At 22.8% G+C, this 19,819-nt stretch overlaps 1 protein-coding gene across 6 annotated transcripts in view; it reads left to right on the top strand.

The window, feature by feature from the left end:
* Positions 1 to 19,214, top strand: part of LOC122508155 (solute carrier family 41 member 1-like) — a 41,222-nt gene extending 22,008 nt beyond the window's left edge. For 2 of the 6 annotated variants that reach the window (XM_043621293.1, XM_043621292.1), the window contains exons 2-7: positions 9,144 to 9,474; positions 11,692 to 11,871; positions 14,345 to 14,784; positions 17,818 to 18,038; positions 18,372 to 18,721; positions 18,850 to 19,206. In XM_043621293.1, the coding sequence (XP_043477228.1) occupies positions 9,193 to 9,474; positions 11,692 to 11,871; positions 14,345 to 14,784; positions 17,818 to 18,038; positions 18,372 to 18,712 (1,464 nt within the window). In that variant the 5' untranslated portion in view covers positions 9,144 to 9,192 and the 3' untranslated portion in view covers positions 18,713 to 18,721; positions 18,850 to 19,206. Of the gene's footprint in view, positions 1 to 387; positions 652 to 7,121; positions 7,321 to 9,143; positions 9,475 to 11,691; positions 11,872 to 14,344; positions 14,785 to 17,817; positions 18,039 to 18,371; positions 18,727 to 18,849 lie in introns of those variants that run through there. The other 4 variants (XM_043621290.1, XM_043621289.1, XM_043621288.1 and 1 more) reach the window with 4 other exon arrangements.
* The last annotated feature ends 605 nt before the right edge of the window (positions 19,215 to 19,819 follow it).

The raw sequence follows: 19,819 nt of genomic DNA, 5'->3' as shown, positions 1-19,819 counted from the left end.
GCAACCCTGTTATTCTTTTTTTCTGTGTAATTTTTTCCCGAGTGAAAAAGAAATTATCAACACAAATAATTATTAATAAACGAATCCAAAGACATAAAAAGTATATATAAAAAAAAGTGCAAACTGAGAGCGTCATTAATTGCCACGTGACTGAGGATTTTGAACCGCCATTTCCAAGGGTAGGTCAGAGTGTAAAGTTTTCTATATGCTCACGCACCACAGGTATTATATATACAATATAGAAAAAAAAACCTGTCCATCAGGCTATGTGTCTACGAGCGAATCGATAAGCTCGCGCGTGCCCCATGACTGAACGCCCTCATATCCCACGAAGACACTCTACTCTGTGTATTATGAGATGGACTATTTGAATCAGTCGCAATGTAACCTTTGAATTAAAACGGCCTCCCGCGTGGCCGCCGGAAATACAAAATCAATGTTGGACACGGGTTAATTTCTTCAACCCTTAATTATATATTTATATATATAAACATCATCACTGGCAAATATAATTATTCAAATAATTCTTCTTTTTTTTCCTTTCGGCTCAAAAATGTCACGAAAATCCCAACCAGACGAATTGCAAAGCAAGACTGAATTTTTGAAAGTCGATCTGACGACATCTTTAATACAAAATTCAGATGACGACAGGTAAAAATAGAATAGCACGTGGACTGTGGTTTATTTTTAAATTTCTTTCGTGTGTCTGAAATGTTTGCACTGCACAACTTTTATTGTGGAATTTCTTTCTTGTAGAAATAATAATCTGATTTGCATTTTTTTTTTACTATAAACAGAAAAAAATAATTATTAACAATCTATATAATTAACCGTTGCATTCGGGTAATCTGTTCACAGTTTGAAATTAATTGTTAGCTTTTTTGTCTCCTACCTTTTTTTAGTAAATTTTCTTTTTAAATATTTTCAATTAAATTAAATTTCAATTTTTCAATTAAATTGAATATATTGAAAATCATTGAATTCTTAAAGAAATTTTTAAAAAAATTTTGAGAATAATTGAATTTCTTCGAAGAATTGTATTATTTATGTAAATAATTGAATTCTTGCAAAGAATTTTATCAAAAAATTTTGAGAATAATTGAATTTCTTTGAAGAATTTTATTATTTATGAAAATAATTAAATTCTTGCAAAGAATTTTATCGAAAAATTTTGAGAATAATTGAATTTTTTCGAAGAATTTTATTATTTATGAAAATAATTGAATTCTTGCAAAGAATTTTATTAGAATTTTTGAAAATTTTAATAAAAATTTACAAAAATTGAATTATTTTGCAGAATTTATTGAAATTTTAGAAAATAATTGAACTTTTGCAAAAAAAATAATTGAATTGTCTCAAAGGATTTATTAAAATTTTAGAAAATAATTGAATTTTTGCAAAAAAATAATTTAATTGTCTTGAAGGATTTATTAAAATTTTATAAAATAATTGAATTCTTATGAAGAATTTTATAACGAATAAAGAAAAAAAATTGAATTCTTTCGTGAAATTTTATTTGAAAATAATTGAATTTTTGCAAAGATTTTACTATATATTTAAAAAAATAATTGAATTGTAAAGGATTTATTAAAATTTTGCAAAATAATTGAATTCTTTCGTGAAATTTTATTAAAAATTAAAAAAAAATTGGATTCTTTCATGATATATTTTAAAAATTGTATTAAAAATAATTGAATTGTTTTGAAGAATTTTTAAAAATTTTAGAAAGTAATTGAATTCTTTAATGATAAATTTTATAACGAATTTTTTTTGAATGAGCGTTTTTATGATACTTATGACCAGGTTTAGAAAAGTTATATTAAAAATTATATTAATTTCCAAAGCAACTAATGTTTGAAACGTAATAATAAATCCTCTAGGTATTGACATATATTTTCTTAATATTAATTTCATTTACAAATTACGTTTTTATAATGAAAGCAAAAGAAACAATAACAAGGGATTACATAACAAACATTATTTGAATAAACCAACATATATTCATTCTGTTTATATAAAACAGTTTTTAAATTTTCACAAAAAATTTATTTATTTATGAGAATTATTACGAAAATATTTTCACGAAAGGAATTTCTTTTTTTGCTTCCGCATCGAGGAAACTTTTTAATTTTATGCTCTATAAAATGTATTTGTGACTTGAATTAATTTTTAATTCACTGAAATAGAAATTTATTTGATTCAAAACATCGATTAATTGTTTATTAGCAAATAAATATATATGTACTTGAGTAAATTATTTTTTATTTAAATTAACTAAATTGTATTTGCTTCAAATAAGAAAGTTATTCACCCAGAGAAATTGTATATTTGTCTCAGAGCCAAGTAGACTTTTTATTTTGTTTCAAATTAATATTTATTTTTATCAAATAAATTTTATTTTGGTTGAAATAAAAATTTTATTTCCTCCCAAAAAAAAATTTATTTGTGCCAAATATCTTTGTCTCAGAGCCAACTAAGCTTTTTATTTGGTTTAAATAAAATTTTATTTAAATGTTATGTAAACAAAAAATGTTTTACTTGATTCAAAAATATGTTTTATGTCGAATAAAATTTTTATTTAATGCAAATAAATAAGCTAATTGGTTCTGAGACAAATATACGTTTATTTAACTCTAATAAAATATTTTTGGTTTAAATAAAATTTCTCTCTGGGTGTAAAGTTTTGAACGTTCAAACGAACGAAATTTTTTTTCTATTTCAATATTTTTTTCAACTTATTGTTCATAATTACAATTAAACATTCACTTAGTTAAGAACTAATATTTTTAATAAACAAAAGAACTCTTTTTTTTACAGAAAATAAAAAAATAAACTTTAAATGATGTAAAATAATATTGTCGTTCATTTGAACGTTTGAAATATTTAGGAACATTTCAAATATAAAATTTATTTGATTTAGATAAAAATTATTTGACATATAGAAATATTTATTTGATAATAGACAAAATAGTCGAATATATTAAAGTCAAATAAATTTTTATTACGAGACTTGAATATATAAATTTTTGTAATTTATGAATAAGAATTTTTCAAAATTCATACTTTTTACCCCATTTTATTTGATAATGGTGCTCCCCTTTTTTCAAGGAAATTTTTTTATACCTATATGAAACCTTGTGGATCCATTTCATTATTCTTCGATCGTGACAGAAATAAATGATAAGATCTTTATAACAAACACGTGATTTCGATGTGAATTTACATAGAAAAATGAAAACACGTGACATTGATCGTTTTGGCATGTCTACAATAATACACCAGAGCAATTTTGTTTTATTATGACGTTAAGTGACGTCATTCTCCCCAAGTCAGCTGTTTTAAAGTTCTGTATATTTCTATAATTATTTTTTTTTATTATTTATTTTTATTTATTATTATATTGTTTTTTATTTATTGTTTATTATTGTTAAATTTGTTATTATAATTATATTTATTATAATTTCCTATTATTATTACAATTCTGTTGTTATTTGTTAGTATTTATTATTACAATTTATTATGCTAATTATTTATTTATTATTGTTTATTATTGCTAAAGTTGTTACAATTATCTATTAATTTATTATATTACAATTCTGTTATTATTTGTTAATATTTATTATTATTATTTATTATGTTATTATTTATTTATTGTTTATTATTGTTAAAGTTGTTATTGTAATTAAATTTGTTATAATTCCCTATTATTATTAGATTATTACAATTATTAACTTTATTATAATTATTATTATTCTACATCGTATTATTATTTATTAAAAAAAGGTTACGGTGACGTAACAAACATTGTAATTAGCTATATTATATTAATATTCTTATTTTAACAGAAAAAGTTTATACTAAAAAAATAATTTGAATTGAAAAAGCTGTAGTTAAAAGTTAAAAAAAATTTTGTAATAAATAATGTTATGCCCTATAACACAATAATTTTTACTTAATTTTTTTTTAAAATTTCCCTTTTTTGGGAATTGGATCAATTAATTAAAACTGAATCCCCTTTTGAAAATTAAAATCGCCTTTTTTATCTGATATTATATGAAAAAATCACTGCGATCCTTGAGATTAATACATATTATACATTTAATTGATTTCTGCCTATAAGAATAGTGATAATAATAAATTTTATTTGAATTGAATTTATTATCAAAGTATCATGAAATTGATGTTAATAAGCACATAAAAGATTAGTTGAAGAGAAAATCATATAGTCGTTTTAAATTCCAAGTACATAAATTGACTAATAAATACAGGTCTAATTAGAATATATGGATATAAATTATAAATATCGTCGTAAGTGAGAGAAGAAATTTTTTTTCAATATTTATAGTGTCTGACTTGACTTGACTCTTACTACTGAAACTTTCTAGTGGTGTAACGCGTTTCAGTACAGCACACAATGTATATCTTTCAAATTCCACATTATATCTCTATCTTTTATTATTATATTATTGTCAGTAAATAAAATGTCACTCTCCAAATTTTAATTTTTAATTACTAAAAATGTTTAATAATTTGAATTAGTATCTGATTTTTGCTTTTGAATTAGTAAATTTTAGTAAGAAATTAGTAGAAATTACTATATATTATTTAAATTTACTAATTCAAAAGCAAAAAGTCAGCTTCTTAAATAATAAGTAACTTCTATACTAATTTATTGGAAAAATTTACTAATTTAAATTTCAAAAGCAAAACGTCAGCCAGTAATTTAAATAAACAGTAATTTCCACTAATTTATTGGTAAAATTTACTAATTCAAAAGCAAAAAGTCGGTCACTGATTGAAATAAGTAAACATTTTTATTAATTCAAATTGACTCTCAGAAAAAAAGATATATTTAACTCAAAGTCAACTAGATTTTTTATTTGTTTCAAAAAAATTGTATTTGATTTAAATATAATTTTATTTGGTTCATAAATAAAAGTATTATTTATTTCGAATAAAATTTTGTTCAAACATTTTTTTAAATTTCTCATCAAAATTTAAATGATTTTTATAAAATAATAAAATTCTTCTTCAAAATTCAATGATTTTCAAAAATTTTAAGAAAATTCTTGGCAAAATTTCAATTATTTTCAAAAATTTTCCTCAATTCAATGATTTTTAGTATCTATATACTATTTTAATCAAATTTTCCAAAAGAATTTAATTATTTAAACAAAATTTTTAATAAAATTCTACGCAAACATTTCATTATTTTCATAAATAATAAAAATTTCGAAGGAATTCAATTATTTACAACATTTTTTATAAATTTCTTTTAAATAATTTAATTATTTTCGTAAACAAAATTCTTTTTAGAAATTAAATTATTTTCATAAATAATAAAACTCAATGCAGAATTTCAATTATTTTTAGTACAATTTTAATTGAATTCCTCGAAAAGTGTAATTATTCTTAAAACTTTTATTGAAATTCGTCGAAAGAATTGAATTATTTAAAAATTTGTTGATAAAATTCTTTATGAGAATACAATTGTTCAATAAATTATTTTATTTATTTAAATAATTGAATTTTAGTATACCTAATTTTCTAATTATCCCACTTTTAAGTAACAATTCTGTAGAAGAATTAATTTTTTGAAAAAGTTTTTTTCAATTTTACTTGAAATTATTTTTATGAAATGTTTATTTTCTAATATATATATTTGATTGAAGAATTTCCGAATAATTGATGAAATTTTGTAAAATTGACTTGTAAAGAAATGGGTTTGAAAATTCTCGAAGAACTTTTTAATACAATTTTTAACGAATTTCTCGATTCTCGAAAGTGTAATTATTCTTAAAAATTTTATTAAATTTCGTTGATAGAATTCAATTATTTAAAAATTTGTTAATAAAATTCTTAATGAGAATTCAATTTTATGAAACATTCAATTATTCAATAAATTATTTATTTGCATTTTATTTGTATTTAAATAATTGAATTCTAGTATCTAGTATCTAATAAAAATTGATTTAAAGATGAATTTCAGTTAAAATTTTAGATAATAATTAAATATTAATAGCAATTTAGCGTGAATTTTTAGAAATAATTGAATTTTGAAATTAATTTTTTTGAAAAAGTTTAATTGAATTTTTTTAATAGGTATTATTTAAAGTTTTCATTTTCTAATATTTATTTAATTGAAGAATTTACGTATAATTGAAATTTCGTAAAGTTGAATATTGTAAACGAATGAATTTGAAAATTGTCAAAGATCTTTTTCGAAAATTATTAAAAATAATTGATTTAAAGAAGAATTTTAGTTTTAAATTCTTGAAAATAATAATTTAATTGAAATGATGAAAATAATTTTTAAGAAGTACAATATTCTTATAATATAAAATAATGTTTTTGTCACTGAGCCATCTTTAATTATTATAAAACATGAAGAAATTGATGACACCGAGTCGAAGACTCGGAGTAATCGATATCTATTCATGTTTTATAGTTATGAAAAAAATTTAATTTATAGTTTCAAGTAAAATGTTCTCTGATTATATTTTTTTCAGTAATTGGTTTGTAAATGGAAAAAATATTTTCTCTATATAAAAATCGAAATAATTTATTTGGTTGTTTGAAAAAAACTGATTGCATAAAAAATAAAAAACTCGAAAAAAACATTTTCGAATTAATTAATTTTTAAATTAATTAAAAAAACATTTATTTTTAATATACTTGACGCAATATATTAATTAATTGTTTAATATACGGAATAGTTTTCTAATAATAAAATTATAATTTAAATAAAGTAGAAAAAACATCGAATTAATTTTGAACTTCGTTATCGAAACTTTATAGAAACACGTTGGAAATTTGAAAAAAAAAAATTATGATGAAAAATTTGAATAATTTTGCAATTATAAAAAATATACACACAAGAGTGTGAGTGTTATAATTTTTTTTTCCTTTCCTACGTTTATAATTTGAACAAGAGTAATTTACGCGTGTATATCGTGAAATCGTGAAATCGTGCGATACATATTTGTTTTTGAGAGACGACTTGTTTTAGAAAGATTTATGATGCTTGAGACTAGCGGAGCGTAACAAGCAGGTAAATTCGAATTAAGCTTTTTGGCTTACGTAATTTTCTCTTCACTCGCCGCGTTCTTGAATAAACGCAGACAAATCATGAGCTCCGATGAATCTTATCATTTCAAAAGAATATAATACTGTGTCAGAGTAGCAATAGAGGGAACCCACTAGTACAATGCTAGAGGGTCAGGTGAATCGACGACACACTCTTCACACTCTACAGATATTGGAAACTTTGGAGACACAGCTTCACAATTCACAAATTTGTCTCACCGTCAAATTCGAAAAGTACTTTTCTTTTTATTTCGTGTTTATCGCTTCATTTTCAAAAAAAAAAAAAAATTGAAAAATAAATTAAATAAAATAACTAAACTAAATAAAATAAATAAACTAAAGAAAGTAAATAAAATAATCAAAGTAAATAAAGTAAATAAAAATTTAGTGAAAATAATTACAGTTAAAAGTGATGTGTTCGTTTTCTATTTTATTGTGACAAAATAATTTTAGTTTCTGTATATTCGTCCATAAAAAAATCATTTTGAAAATAAGAATACATATTCTTATTTTACACTAAAAAAAATATTTTATTTAAACATAATATAATTTATTTGAGTTAAATGAGAGTGTAATTGTCGCAGAGCCTACTAAATAATTTATTTATTGTTACAAATAAAAATTTTATTCTGCCAATGAAATTTTTATTTAAACCAAATAAAACTTATTTAAACCAAAGAAAATTTATTTGTTTTAATGAAATTTTTTAAATATACTATTTTATTATTATATTGAAATTTTTATTCAAACCAAATAAAACTTATTTGAACCAACTAAAAATTGTTTGAAGCAAATAAAATTTATTTTAATCAACTAGAATTTATTTGAAGGAAATAAAATTTATTTCAAGGAAATGAAATTTATTTGAAGGAAATAAAATTTATTTGGACCAAAGAAAATTTATTTGAACCAACTAAAACATTTTTGGAAACAAATAGAAAGTTTAGTAGTCAAATATAAATCTTTTCTCGCAGTGAATTACAATTTAATTTTTATAACACATCTTTTTTTTTTATTTTCCCAAAGTTCTGATCGTTCATGTGAACGAAATTTTGTTATCTGTTTAAATGTTTTTTTTTAAATTCACTAAATAAAATGCACCCGGAGGAAAATTTTATTTAAAGTAAATATTATTTGAGATCATTAAAAGTATATTTTTTGTCCGAAAATATTGAAATGAATTTAATTGAAAAAGTGCTTTTTTCCTTATAAATTTAAATAAATGAATAAAAAAATAATAATTTAATAAATTAAGTAATTAAATGAAAGAATTAAGTAAATATTTTGAAAAATTATTACAAATTAGGAAAGTTTCCATGTGCAGGAGATAAAGAGAAATAATTTTTCTTCCGATGATCTATTTTTATTTGTTGAAACATTAATATTGCTTATCAATTTACCGTCTATATTGTGTTTATACTTTTCATTGAATTTGAAAAAATACTTGAAGAAAAGATTTTATCTAAATTCTTAATTTTTATGAATTTCATATAAAAGTGACGCTTTTCCGTGCGAAAAGGACCTAACAGTGTAGAATAAAATTATGTCCTTGAAATTAACGTCGATGCTCAGGAGAAAAACTATTTTTTTTCTTTTTTTCGAGATGAAAATGTCACTAATTTCCCTTCTTTCATTCATTTTAGGAATTAGGAACCTTTAAAAAAATTGTTTGATTATTTTCGATACTGAGCGTCGACGCTAACTTTTCAGGCACCTGTAAAATTATAGGTTATGTTCAACAAAGTTTTTGCTCCATTAAAAATTAATTTTTAATCCCCCGGCGTCAAAAAGTATTTTTAATAACTATTCCCCATGGTAAATAATGAATAAAAATTGTTTTGTGACTTTAGGTAATTGTAATATGTCTGAAATGAAACAAAAACGGTTCTTAACATAACCTTTCTTTTCTGCACTGGATGGCGTCGCTATCCTATAGAGGCAGTAATATGGAAAAGTGATCTAATCGACTATAAATAATATCAGAATTTAATTGTTAATTAAATATTGATTTAATTATTAAAAAATGATTTATTTAATAATGAATGATTTTGTTTCAGTGGGCGATGTAAGGAGCCCCTGTTGCACAATAAGCAACATACCCACAGGATGACACCAACGGGCGGCCGATCGCGAACTGGTTCGGTTTCGAACCTGGGAGCGACCGCAGCTGCCCTTAGTTCAAATGAGGATTGTGCCGAGGTGACTTTATTCGAGGATCCCGCCGACGCCGGTGGACGACTTCCGGACCTCGTCGCCGAGAGCCGACTCTATGATGTCAATGAGGAGCCCACCGAATCTTATTTGGCAATTACCATTCAAGTCTTCATTCCTTTTCTCATTGCTGGACTCGGTATGGTGGGAGCTGGGTTGGTCCTTGATTTGGTTCAAGTGAGTTCAGCAACTTCTTTTTTTTTTTCTTAGAAAAAATTGCCACAGGTCAGCAAAGTCAGGGAAAAGTCAGAGAAATCAGAGAAAAGTTAGGGATTTTTATTGAAAGTACCAACTCGAAAAAATTTAATTTTCAAAATTCATGAGAAAATTCTAAAAGTTTAAATTAAATTCTTCAAGATAATGCAAATATTTTTTAAATTTTAATAAATTAATAAAATTGATAAATAAAAATTATGGATTAGGTATATTATCATCATCATTTACAGTAAAATTCTTCTCAAGAATTCAATTATTTAAAAAAAAAAATAAAATTCTTCTGTGAAATTTAATTATTTTCAACATAATTTTAATAATTTTTTTTTAAAGAATTGAATTACTTTCAAATTTTTATGGAATTTTGTATGAGATTTCAATTATTTTCAATACAATTTTACAGAAATTGCTCAAAAAATGTGATTATTCTTAAAAAATTTATTAAAATTCGTCAAAAGAATTCAATTATTTAAGAATTTGTTGATAACAATTTTTTATGGGAATTGAATTCAGGAAAAAGTCAGGGAATGTCAGAGAATTTCATTGAAAGTCAGGAAAATTTCTAAAAATTTATACAAAAATTAAAAGTGTGAAGGGTGGAGACTATTAAATAAGTAAATTGATTTTTGAAGAGCCCAAAAATAATGAAGCTAAATGCTATAAAAGAGAAGAAAAAATGTTGAATTTTAAGAAATTCAGATTTTTGAATTTCTGATAATTTTCGATAATTTTAGATTTTTTACCAAAGAGTCGAGACAATTAAGAAAATAAAGTATTTTCCAAGAGCACAAAAATAATGGAGCTAAATCCCATAAAAGAGAGGAAAAAATGTTGAATTTGAAGAAATTCGGATTTTTGAACTTTTGATAATTTTCGATAATTTTTGATTTTTTACCAAAGAGTCGAGACTATTAAATAAGTAAAGTATTTTCCAAAAGCACAAAAATAATGAAGCCAAATCCCATAAAAGAGAGGAAAAAATGTTGAATTTTAAGAAATTCAGATTTTTGAATTCTGATAATTTTCGATAATTTTAGATTTTTTACCAAAGAGTCGAGACAATTAAGAAAATAAAGTATTTTCCAAGAGCACAAAAATAATGAAGCTAAATCCCATAAAAGAGAGGAAAAAATGTTGAATTTTAAGAAATTCAGATTTTTGAATTTCTGATAATTTTCGACAATTTTAGATTTTTTACCAAAGAGTCGAGACAATTAAGAAAGTAAAGTATTTTTCAAGAGCACAAAAATAATGAAGCTAAATCCCATAAAAGAGATGAAAAAATGTTGAATTTTAAGAAATTCGGTTTTTTGAATTTTTGATAATTTTTAATTCAATTATTTTTTAAATTTTAATAAAATTTTTCCAAAAAACTCCATTATTTTAAAAATTTTTTATAAAATTCCTTGAAAGAATTCAATTATTTCTAGAAATTGTAAAAAAATTATATTATTTTTAAAAAAAATTCTTGGCAAGAATTCAATTACTTTTATAAATTTTCATAAAATACTAAAAAAAAACAATTCAATTATTTTCAAAAGTAATAAAATTCTTCGCAGAAATTCAATTATGTTTCAAAATTTGTTTTTAATTCTCCTCAAAATTTCAATTATTTTTGTAAATAATGAAAATGTTCTCCACAATTCAATTATTTTCAAAAATTTTAATAAAATTCTACGCAAACATTTAATTATTTTCATAAATATGTAATAACATTCTTTGGAAGGATTTAATTACTTTTATAAATAATAAAATTCTTTGCAGAAATTTAATTAGTATCAATACATTTTAAATTTTAATAAAATTGAATAATTTAAATTTTCAATTATAATTATAAACAGACAAGATTATTTTAAAAAACTTAATAAATTCTTTGTTTAATTCAATTATTTTCCAAATTGTTAAATAAAATTATTAAAAAAACTTTATTTTCAAAAAATTTAAAGAAACTTGCCAAAAGAATTTTATTATTCATAAAAACTCTAATAAAAAATTTGTAAGCAATTTGTAGATTTATTTATGTTCGAAATCAAATAAATTTGATGAGAAAAAAAAACCGGGAAAAATTAGGACAAAGCCGGGAATTTTGTTGAATGAAAATAGTAGACACCCTGTCTAGGTAAATTTTATCTTAGGATTTATGAAAAAAGAACATTTCTACATTATTTTTCCTTTTTTCAGCATTGGGTAGTCTTTGAGAAAGTGAACGAATTGATGATATTAGTGCCGGCACTTTTAGGGTTGAAAGGCAATTTGGAGATGACTTTGGCCTCAAGACTTTCTACACAAGCAAATCTTGGACACATGGACACACCCAAACAACAGTGGCACATGATAGTTGGAAACCTGGTATTAATTCAGGTAAATAAATATGTGACGGTGAAAAAAATTTTTCACTTTGATTGTCAGTCTTAAAGTGAAAATAGAAAATACACAAAAAAAAATTAATTCTCACTGCAAACTATTGCTATTGCTATTTAAATCTTCTTATCCAAAATATTCACTAAAAATTACTTGTTGTTTCACAAAAAATAAAAAATACCCCTTAATCGAGGTAAAACGATCGTAAACATAACCGAAAATATTTTTTACCTCATAGACTCACAAATATAAAAATATTGCACTAAATATTACATATAAATAGAAATTTTACGCATATTGCTAATAAAATATATAGTAAAAGTAGACTCTTGAAATCACGAGTTCTTTGTCATTAAATATTTTCACGATATCAAGAATTAACAACCTGTTATCAATCATCTTTATCATATATTCTAAAAATACATTCAAAAACACCAATATGCAGCAAAGCAGGTTCAAGTTCAATTTTCTGAAAATTTCCACTCGAATTAGATTTTTGATTGAAATGAGATGAGGATAATAATAATTTATGCGCTACTGTGTATATGAATCATCTATATTTTTGTGAAAAAAAGAGCTTATCTTTGGCGCCAAGATTTCATTTTATATAATGATTTAGTGACGATATTTTTATTGGTCTTTTCACGTAAATTAGCAAACTACTGTTTGCATTTGCTCTTGTTTTTTTGAATAAATGAACAAACTCTTGACAAATAACAAGTATGTACCAGTTATTTTTTTTCTACGTCATATTTCACACAAATTGTGGAAACTGTGAAACCAACGAAATTTATATATTTACATTTATGAAGTTTATCATTTCTTATCGCTCATTATAATTTAGAGCAAAAGTAAACAATTTTTTTTTTTTGAGAAATTCGACTCATTAATGTAGAAATTCTTTTCTAATGAAATTTATGGACTTGTGAAAATAATTAGATTCTTTGAAAAATTTAATTAAAATTGTACTGAACTGATTTCAACTAAAGAATTTTTTTTTAAATTTTGAAAATAATTGAATTCTATTGAGAGCTTCTATTGAAATTGTATTAAAAATAATTGAATTCCTCCGAAGAATTTTGTTGCAATTTTTTAAAATATTAAAATTCCTGCGCAGAATTTTATTGTAATTTTCGAATTGAATCGAAAACATAAATAACTTATTTTTTTAAATAAATATTTAATCATTATTAGTTTTTCATAGAAATTAATATTTTCAAAAATTTCAAACTTAAATCTTTTGAAATTCAATAACCTATAATAATTAAAGATAAACGAGTGATAAAATCATTATTTTATATTATAAGAATATTGTTACTGTAACTTATTCAAAATAATTTTCATTTCAGTTCAATTATTACTTTCTAAAGTAAATCTTTATTAATTAATTAAATTTTCCTTAAAATTTAATTCTTTTGACGAATTTTAATCAAATTTTTAAGAATATTCAATTATCTAAATTTTCAACTGAAATTAATTTTTAAATCAATTTTTATTAAAGATTCTACGAGAATTCAATTATTTAGATACAAAAATAAATAATTTCTTGAATAATCAAATGTTTCTTATAATTTCATTCTCATAAAGAATTTTATCAATTTTCTAAATTAATTCTACAAAATTGTTCGATAAAAGTATGAAAATTTCAAAATTTTCGAAGATTTTAATGTGAAACCTTTGCATGTTCATGCTTTTAATATTCAATTATCATCCAAATTTTTAACTAAAATTAATGTTTAAATCAATTATTATTAAATTAAAATTCCACCAAAATTTGAAAATAATTCAATTCTTCAAAAAAATTTACTAAAATTATGTTGAAAATAATTAAATTTCTCAGAAGAATTTTATTCTTTATAAAAATAATTGAATTCTTGAGAAGAATTTTATTCTTTATAAAAGTAATTGAATTATTCAGAAGAATTTTACTAAAAAATAATTATGATAATATAATCGATCGTTTTTATTTCTCAATTTTATTAATTTATTAAAATTTTAGAAAATAATAAATAGAAACACTAAAGAAAAATTTATTTGATTCAAATAACCGATTACTTGACTATTATCAATTTAATATTTAATTGAATCATATAATATTTAGTGAAGTCAATTAAATGGTTCAGTTCACATTTGCTTCAAATTCTAAAATTAATAATTCAAAAATCAGACAATATTTATCGGAGTGAATTAAATTAAATTATTTTATTTAAATTAGTCAATTAAATGGTATTCACTTTAAATACTGAAATCATTGGTTCAAATACCATTTAATTGACTCCAATAAATATTATTTGATTCAAGTAAATATTTAATTGATAATAGTCAATTTATCGGTTATTTGAATCAAATAAATTTTTTTCCAGTGTAATAAGTGGATCTTTTTTAATTTTGAGTCTGAAATCATTTAAGAATTGAAGTTGATATTTGAATGTGAGAAAATTTTTTATTCTGATGTGTTTCGTAAAATTTGCAGTGTCAAGCAATTGTGGTTGGTTTTCTGGGATCAGTAGTGGCCATCGTGATGGGAGCCATACGTAATAGTGCAGTTTCATTAGATCACGCCTACCTCCTCATCGCCAGCAGTTTAGTAACAGCGTCACTAGCATCCTTCGTCCTTGGACTAATTACAGCTGGTGTCATCGTCTTGTCTCGACATTGTCACATAAATCCGGACAATGTGGCCACTCCAATAGCAGCCAGTCTAGGCGATATAACATCTCTCGCCTTGCTTTCTTGGATCTCGACAATCCTCTATGAGGCGATCGATAAGCAAGTTTGGCTTGGCCCTCTCATCATTGCCTGTTACATCCTCGTCACTCCACTCTGGGTATGGATCGCCAAAAAGAACGAATACACAAACGACGTTCTCTACACTGGTTGGACACCCGTCATGGTTGCAATGTTAATCAGTAGGTATGTACTTCGAACATTCTACAAATTTTTACCCTCTTTTGTAGAATTCAAAATCAAATTTAAATTTGATTTACAATATTGTTCTAACCGAAGAAAATCGTATTTTTCTTTTTAGGATTTCATTCTGGAATAAGATGAAATGCCAAGTTGAAAACATTCAATATTGTCAAGTGTAAAGAATTGAGTCTCAATATTCCGGAACACTTAAAACTCAATTATCAAAATTTCAGATCCATGTTTTCGAGTCCAATCATTTTAATTCATGGTAATTGTTCAATAAAAGTGCAATTACAATATTTGTTTAGATATTCTCCTATAAATTTTGCTTCTAAACGAAACCTTCCTCTCATATGTAGTGCACGTGGTAGCCAAAATTAGATAAACGACCTTGAAGTCTTAAACGATCTCTATTGACGGTACCAATTACTCAAACGAGTTGGACCATTTTCTTCAAACCGTTGATACCCAAGTTTATGAGCAATACAATGTTTCAGTGAAGAGAAACTTTCTGATTATAAAGAGATCCTTGAAAAAAAGTGAAACAAGGTTATATTCATATTTTAACTTTTATCACTTACTGAAATTCTCTAATTCTTCAATCATTTCAAATACGTTCCTACTAAAAAAATTCAAATATCAACGAAATTTATTCATTTCTTCTTAAATTTGAATTTTGTTTTATAATTTTGCGCTTAATATGTAAAAAAAAATACTTATTACCTATTTCAATCTGTAATTTTTGGGAACATATTTAAAAAAAAAGTATCTAATTAATAGAAATTTTATGAAATTCAATAACTTATAATAATTAAAGATGAACGAGTGATAAAATCATTATTTTATATTATAAGAATATTGTTACTGTAACTTCTTCAAAATTATTTTCATTTCAGTTCAATTATTATTTTCTAAAATAAATCTTTATTAAATAATTAAATGTTCCTTAAAATTGAATTCTTTTGACGAATTTTAATCAAATTTTTAAGAATATTCTAATATTATCTAAATTTTCAACTAAAATTCATTTTACGAGAATTCAATTATTTAAATACAAAAATAAATAATTTATTAAATAATTAAACGTTTCTTATAATTTAATTCTCATAAAGAATTTTATCAACTTTCTAAATTAATTCTACAAAATTGTTCGATAAAAGTATGAAAATTTCAAATTTTCAAAGATTTTAATGTGAAACCTTCTCAAAATTCAATTTATTTCTAAAAATTCCAGCTATTAATGTTTAAATGAATTATTAATAGAAAATTCTACGAGAATTCAATTATTTAAATACAAAAAAAATAATTTTTTGAATAATTGCTTGTTTCTTGAAATTGAATTCTCAAGAAGAATTTTATCAACAAATTTTTAAATAATTAAATTCTTTTGACGAAATTTAATAAATTTCTTAAAAATAATCATATTTTTCGAGAAATTTGATTGTAATTGTATTGAAAATAATTGAATTCTCATAAAAAATTCCTTCAAAATTCGAAAATAATTCAATTCTTCAAAAAAAAAATTTATTAAAATTATGTTGAAAATAATCTTTAACAAAATTATCTAATTGTTAGAAATTTTATGAAATTCAACTGAAAATAATTAAATTTTTTAAAGAATTTAATAAGAAATTTTTTAACAAATCGAATTTTCAAAGTATTTTATTTTAATAAATTGATAAATAAATGAATTTTATAAAGAGTCACATTCAAATTCAAACATTCAAAACACTTAAAATTTTTTAATACAATTGAATTTTCGACAAGTTTTTATGAAAATTTATAAAAATAACATTTTTGAAATTTTTCAATTCTATTGTTTCAAGATAATTGGATTTTTATAAACAAATAATTGAAAATTTTTGAAATAATTAAAATTTCTTTACATTCATAAATTTCATAAATTTCTTTACTTCAGATTTACTAAAGACTTTTGAATATTATTTTAAAAAAAAAATTCTTCACAAGAATTCAATTATTTTTATAAATTTTCATAAAATTCTAAAAAACAAATTAAATTATTTTCAAAAGTAATAAAATTCTCAGCAGAAATTCAATTATGTTTAAAAATATTTTTAAATTCTCCTAAAAATTTCAATTATCTTTATAAATAATTAAATTTTTCACCACAATTCAATTATTTTTAAAAAATTTAATAAAATTTTACGCAAACGTTTAATTATTTTCATAAATAATAACATTCTTTTGAAGGATTCAATTACTTTTATAAGTAGTAAAATTCTTTGCAGAAATTCAATTAGTATCAATACATTTTTATAAAATTCAGTTAATTAAATTTTCAATTATAATTATGAACAGACAGGATTATTTTAAAAAATTGAGAAAATTGTTTGTTTAATTCAATTATTTTCTAAATTTTTAATTAAAATTATTAAAATAAACATTATTTTCAAAAAAATTTAAAGAAACTTGTCAAAAGAATTTAATTATTCATAAAAATTCTAATAAACATTTTGGAAGCTATTTGTAGATTTATTTATTTTCGAAATCAAATAAATTTAAATTTAATAAGAAAAAAACCGGGAAAAATTAGGACAAAACAGGGAAATAACCAGGAATTTTGTTGAACAAAAATAGTAGACACCCTGGAAAATGAAACAATAAAAATACAAAATAACAATAGATCAAGAGAAAATCATAAAAGATTTTACAAGATAGTTGATTTAATTTTACAAGGAGCTTTTTTCCCGTATACATCTAAATAATTTGTAAATATTTTCATTTCATTCTTGATTTTACTGATTCATTTGATTTTTTATCGAAGTGAATAGAGATTGACAGTAGCTCATACATAAGTATTTATAAACCTTGAAAGAATAAATATTGGTTTACGCGATAAAGATAAATTATGATGGGTATCTAATATAAAACTTAAGAGATAGGAAAATATTGAACGAATGTTTTTACACACACACAGTTTGTAAAGAAAAAAATGATAAGATCAGTTCTCAATTATCAAAAATACACACTACTTTATAAATTTTAATAATTGATGATTTTTTTTCTCTTTTACAGTTGCGGCGGATTAATTTTAGAATTTATGGTTTCTCGATTTGAAAATTTGACTGTCTTTCAACCAGTTATCAATGGAGTTGGAGGAAATTTGGTGGCAGTACAAGCCAGCAGAATTTCCACGGCACTTCATAAGCAAGCTGATTTCGGAACACTTTTAATTCCACCGGGACATACGCATCCGGTTATTTTTATTACGCCAATTGCGAATTTTTTTGGGAAAGGTAATGGAACTTTAAATTTACTTTTATGAAATTCAAGTCCATAATGATGAAATTTGTTTAATACTTTTCTATTTGAATTATATTAAATAAAAATCAATTCTTTTTTTACTTATTTTTGTATTTAAATAATTGAATTCAAATACGAAATTTCCATAACAAACTAAGAATTGATTTGAAAAAGAATTTCAAATAAAATTTAAAAAAATGTTTAAAGAATTGGAAGAATTCAAGGAAGAAAATCTCCTATAAGAAAGAGTTAATCTCTTAATTAAGAATTATTAAGTATAATAATAAATTAATTACTAATAATTAATAGTACTTTTTGAATTGCAGGTTTGCATGCAAGGACTACTAGGGTTCTAATGACAATGGTTATACCAGGACATATCATTTTCATTTACTTGATTAATTACATGAAAGATGGCAACACATCTTTAACTCCTCTCTTTGTCTTCGTTTATTTATGTGCAGCCGTTTTGCAAGTTGCAGCTCTTTTATATATCGCCTACATTATGATTCACTGGATGTGGAAGAGAAAAATTGATCCTGATAATTCGGCTATTCCGTACTTGACTGCAATGGGCGATCTTTTGGGAATCAGCCTCCTTGCAATTGCATTCCAATTTTTGTACCTTGTTGGAGATCAAGAATTTGATGACGCCTTGGAGCCTTAATGAGCAAGTGTAATGTATTTTCGTTTCAATTCATATTATTTAATATTTCCAATTATTAATTAATAAATGGGTTTATAAACTAATAAACGAATAGGCATTGTCCGTATAATTAATTAATATTAAATTTCTCATTTCAGGTGCTTCCGATTTTGGAGTAAATTCGAATAGGAAGCATTTTATTCTGAAAGAATAAAGACTGTTTAATGGCATTCCTACTTGAGAATGCTGAGATAAGAAAGCATCAAGCAAAATATCGTGTCAAGAAAACTTTCCAAGATTTATGCTGTTCTTATCGAAAATTGTCCGAGTCTTCATTGTGTAAGTTTTTTATTCATTGCAAAAATCCACGTTGACAATTGTTTTTACAATTCCAAATATTCATTTTTTTATTATATCAAAATCTGGTTAGAAATGCAAAGCAGATTTAATTTTTATTAATATTAGAATGAAATTAAAGAAATAATTTTAATAATTTATATATAAAATTTTAAATATTTAAAAATAATGTTTAAAAAATTAACATTAAAAAATGAATTTAAAGAAATTAATTAAATTCATAAAAGTTATTAAAAAAATAATACGAAAAATTAATTTTAAAAAATGAATTCGAAAAATTAAAATTTTTTCGCAAAATTAATTTTAAAAAATTCTTGCCAAGAAGCGAAGACTTTTTAAAGTAGATAGTTATACGATTTCCAATTTTAAGTATGCAAGTGGCAATGAGAATTGAAATATTGTTAAATTCAATTAGCAAAAAAAATTGTAATTTTATTTATTTGTTTAGTTGTAAATTTAAAAAATTATTATTAAGGCAACTTGTTTTTTACATGACACCCTAATATTTAAAAGGCCGATATTTCAAAATCATTTAAAAACCTGAAAGCTCCTAGTTAGTTAGAATTTAGCTTGCAATAACAATTTTTAAAAAATCGGACAAATTTAAAAAGTCGATCAAGTTTTAAAAAAGGAAATCAATGTAAATCATATCAAAATTTGAAAAACTTAGAAGGAATAAAAAAAAATCAACCGTAAAACTGATTTAAGTCTATATGTGTCTTGAATTAGTTGCCTTGATAGATTAAAAAGAAAAATCATAAAAGATGATAG

This window comes from Leptopilina heterotoma, unplaced genomic scaffold (assembly GCF_015476425.1).
Source record: "Leptopilina heterotoma isolate Lh14 unplaced genomic scaffold, ASM1547642v1 Lhet_53, whole genome shotgun sequence".
Classification (NCBI taxonomy): domain Eukaryota; kingdom Metazoa; phylum Arthropoda; class Insecta; order Hymenoptera; family Figitidae; genus Leptopilina; species Leptopilina heterotoma.
The sequence above is the reverse complement of the archived record's forward strand: the minus strand, read 5'-3'. Positions and strand labels throughout refer to the sequence as shown.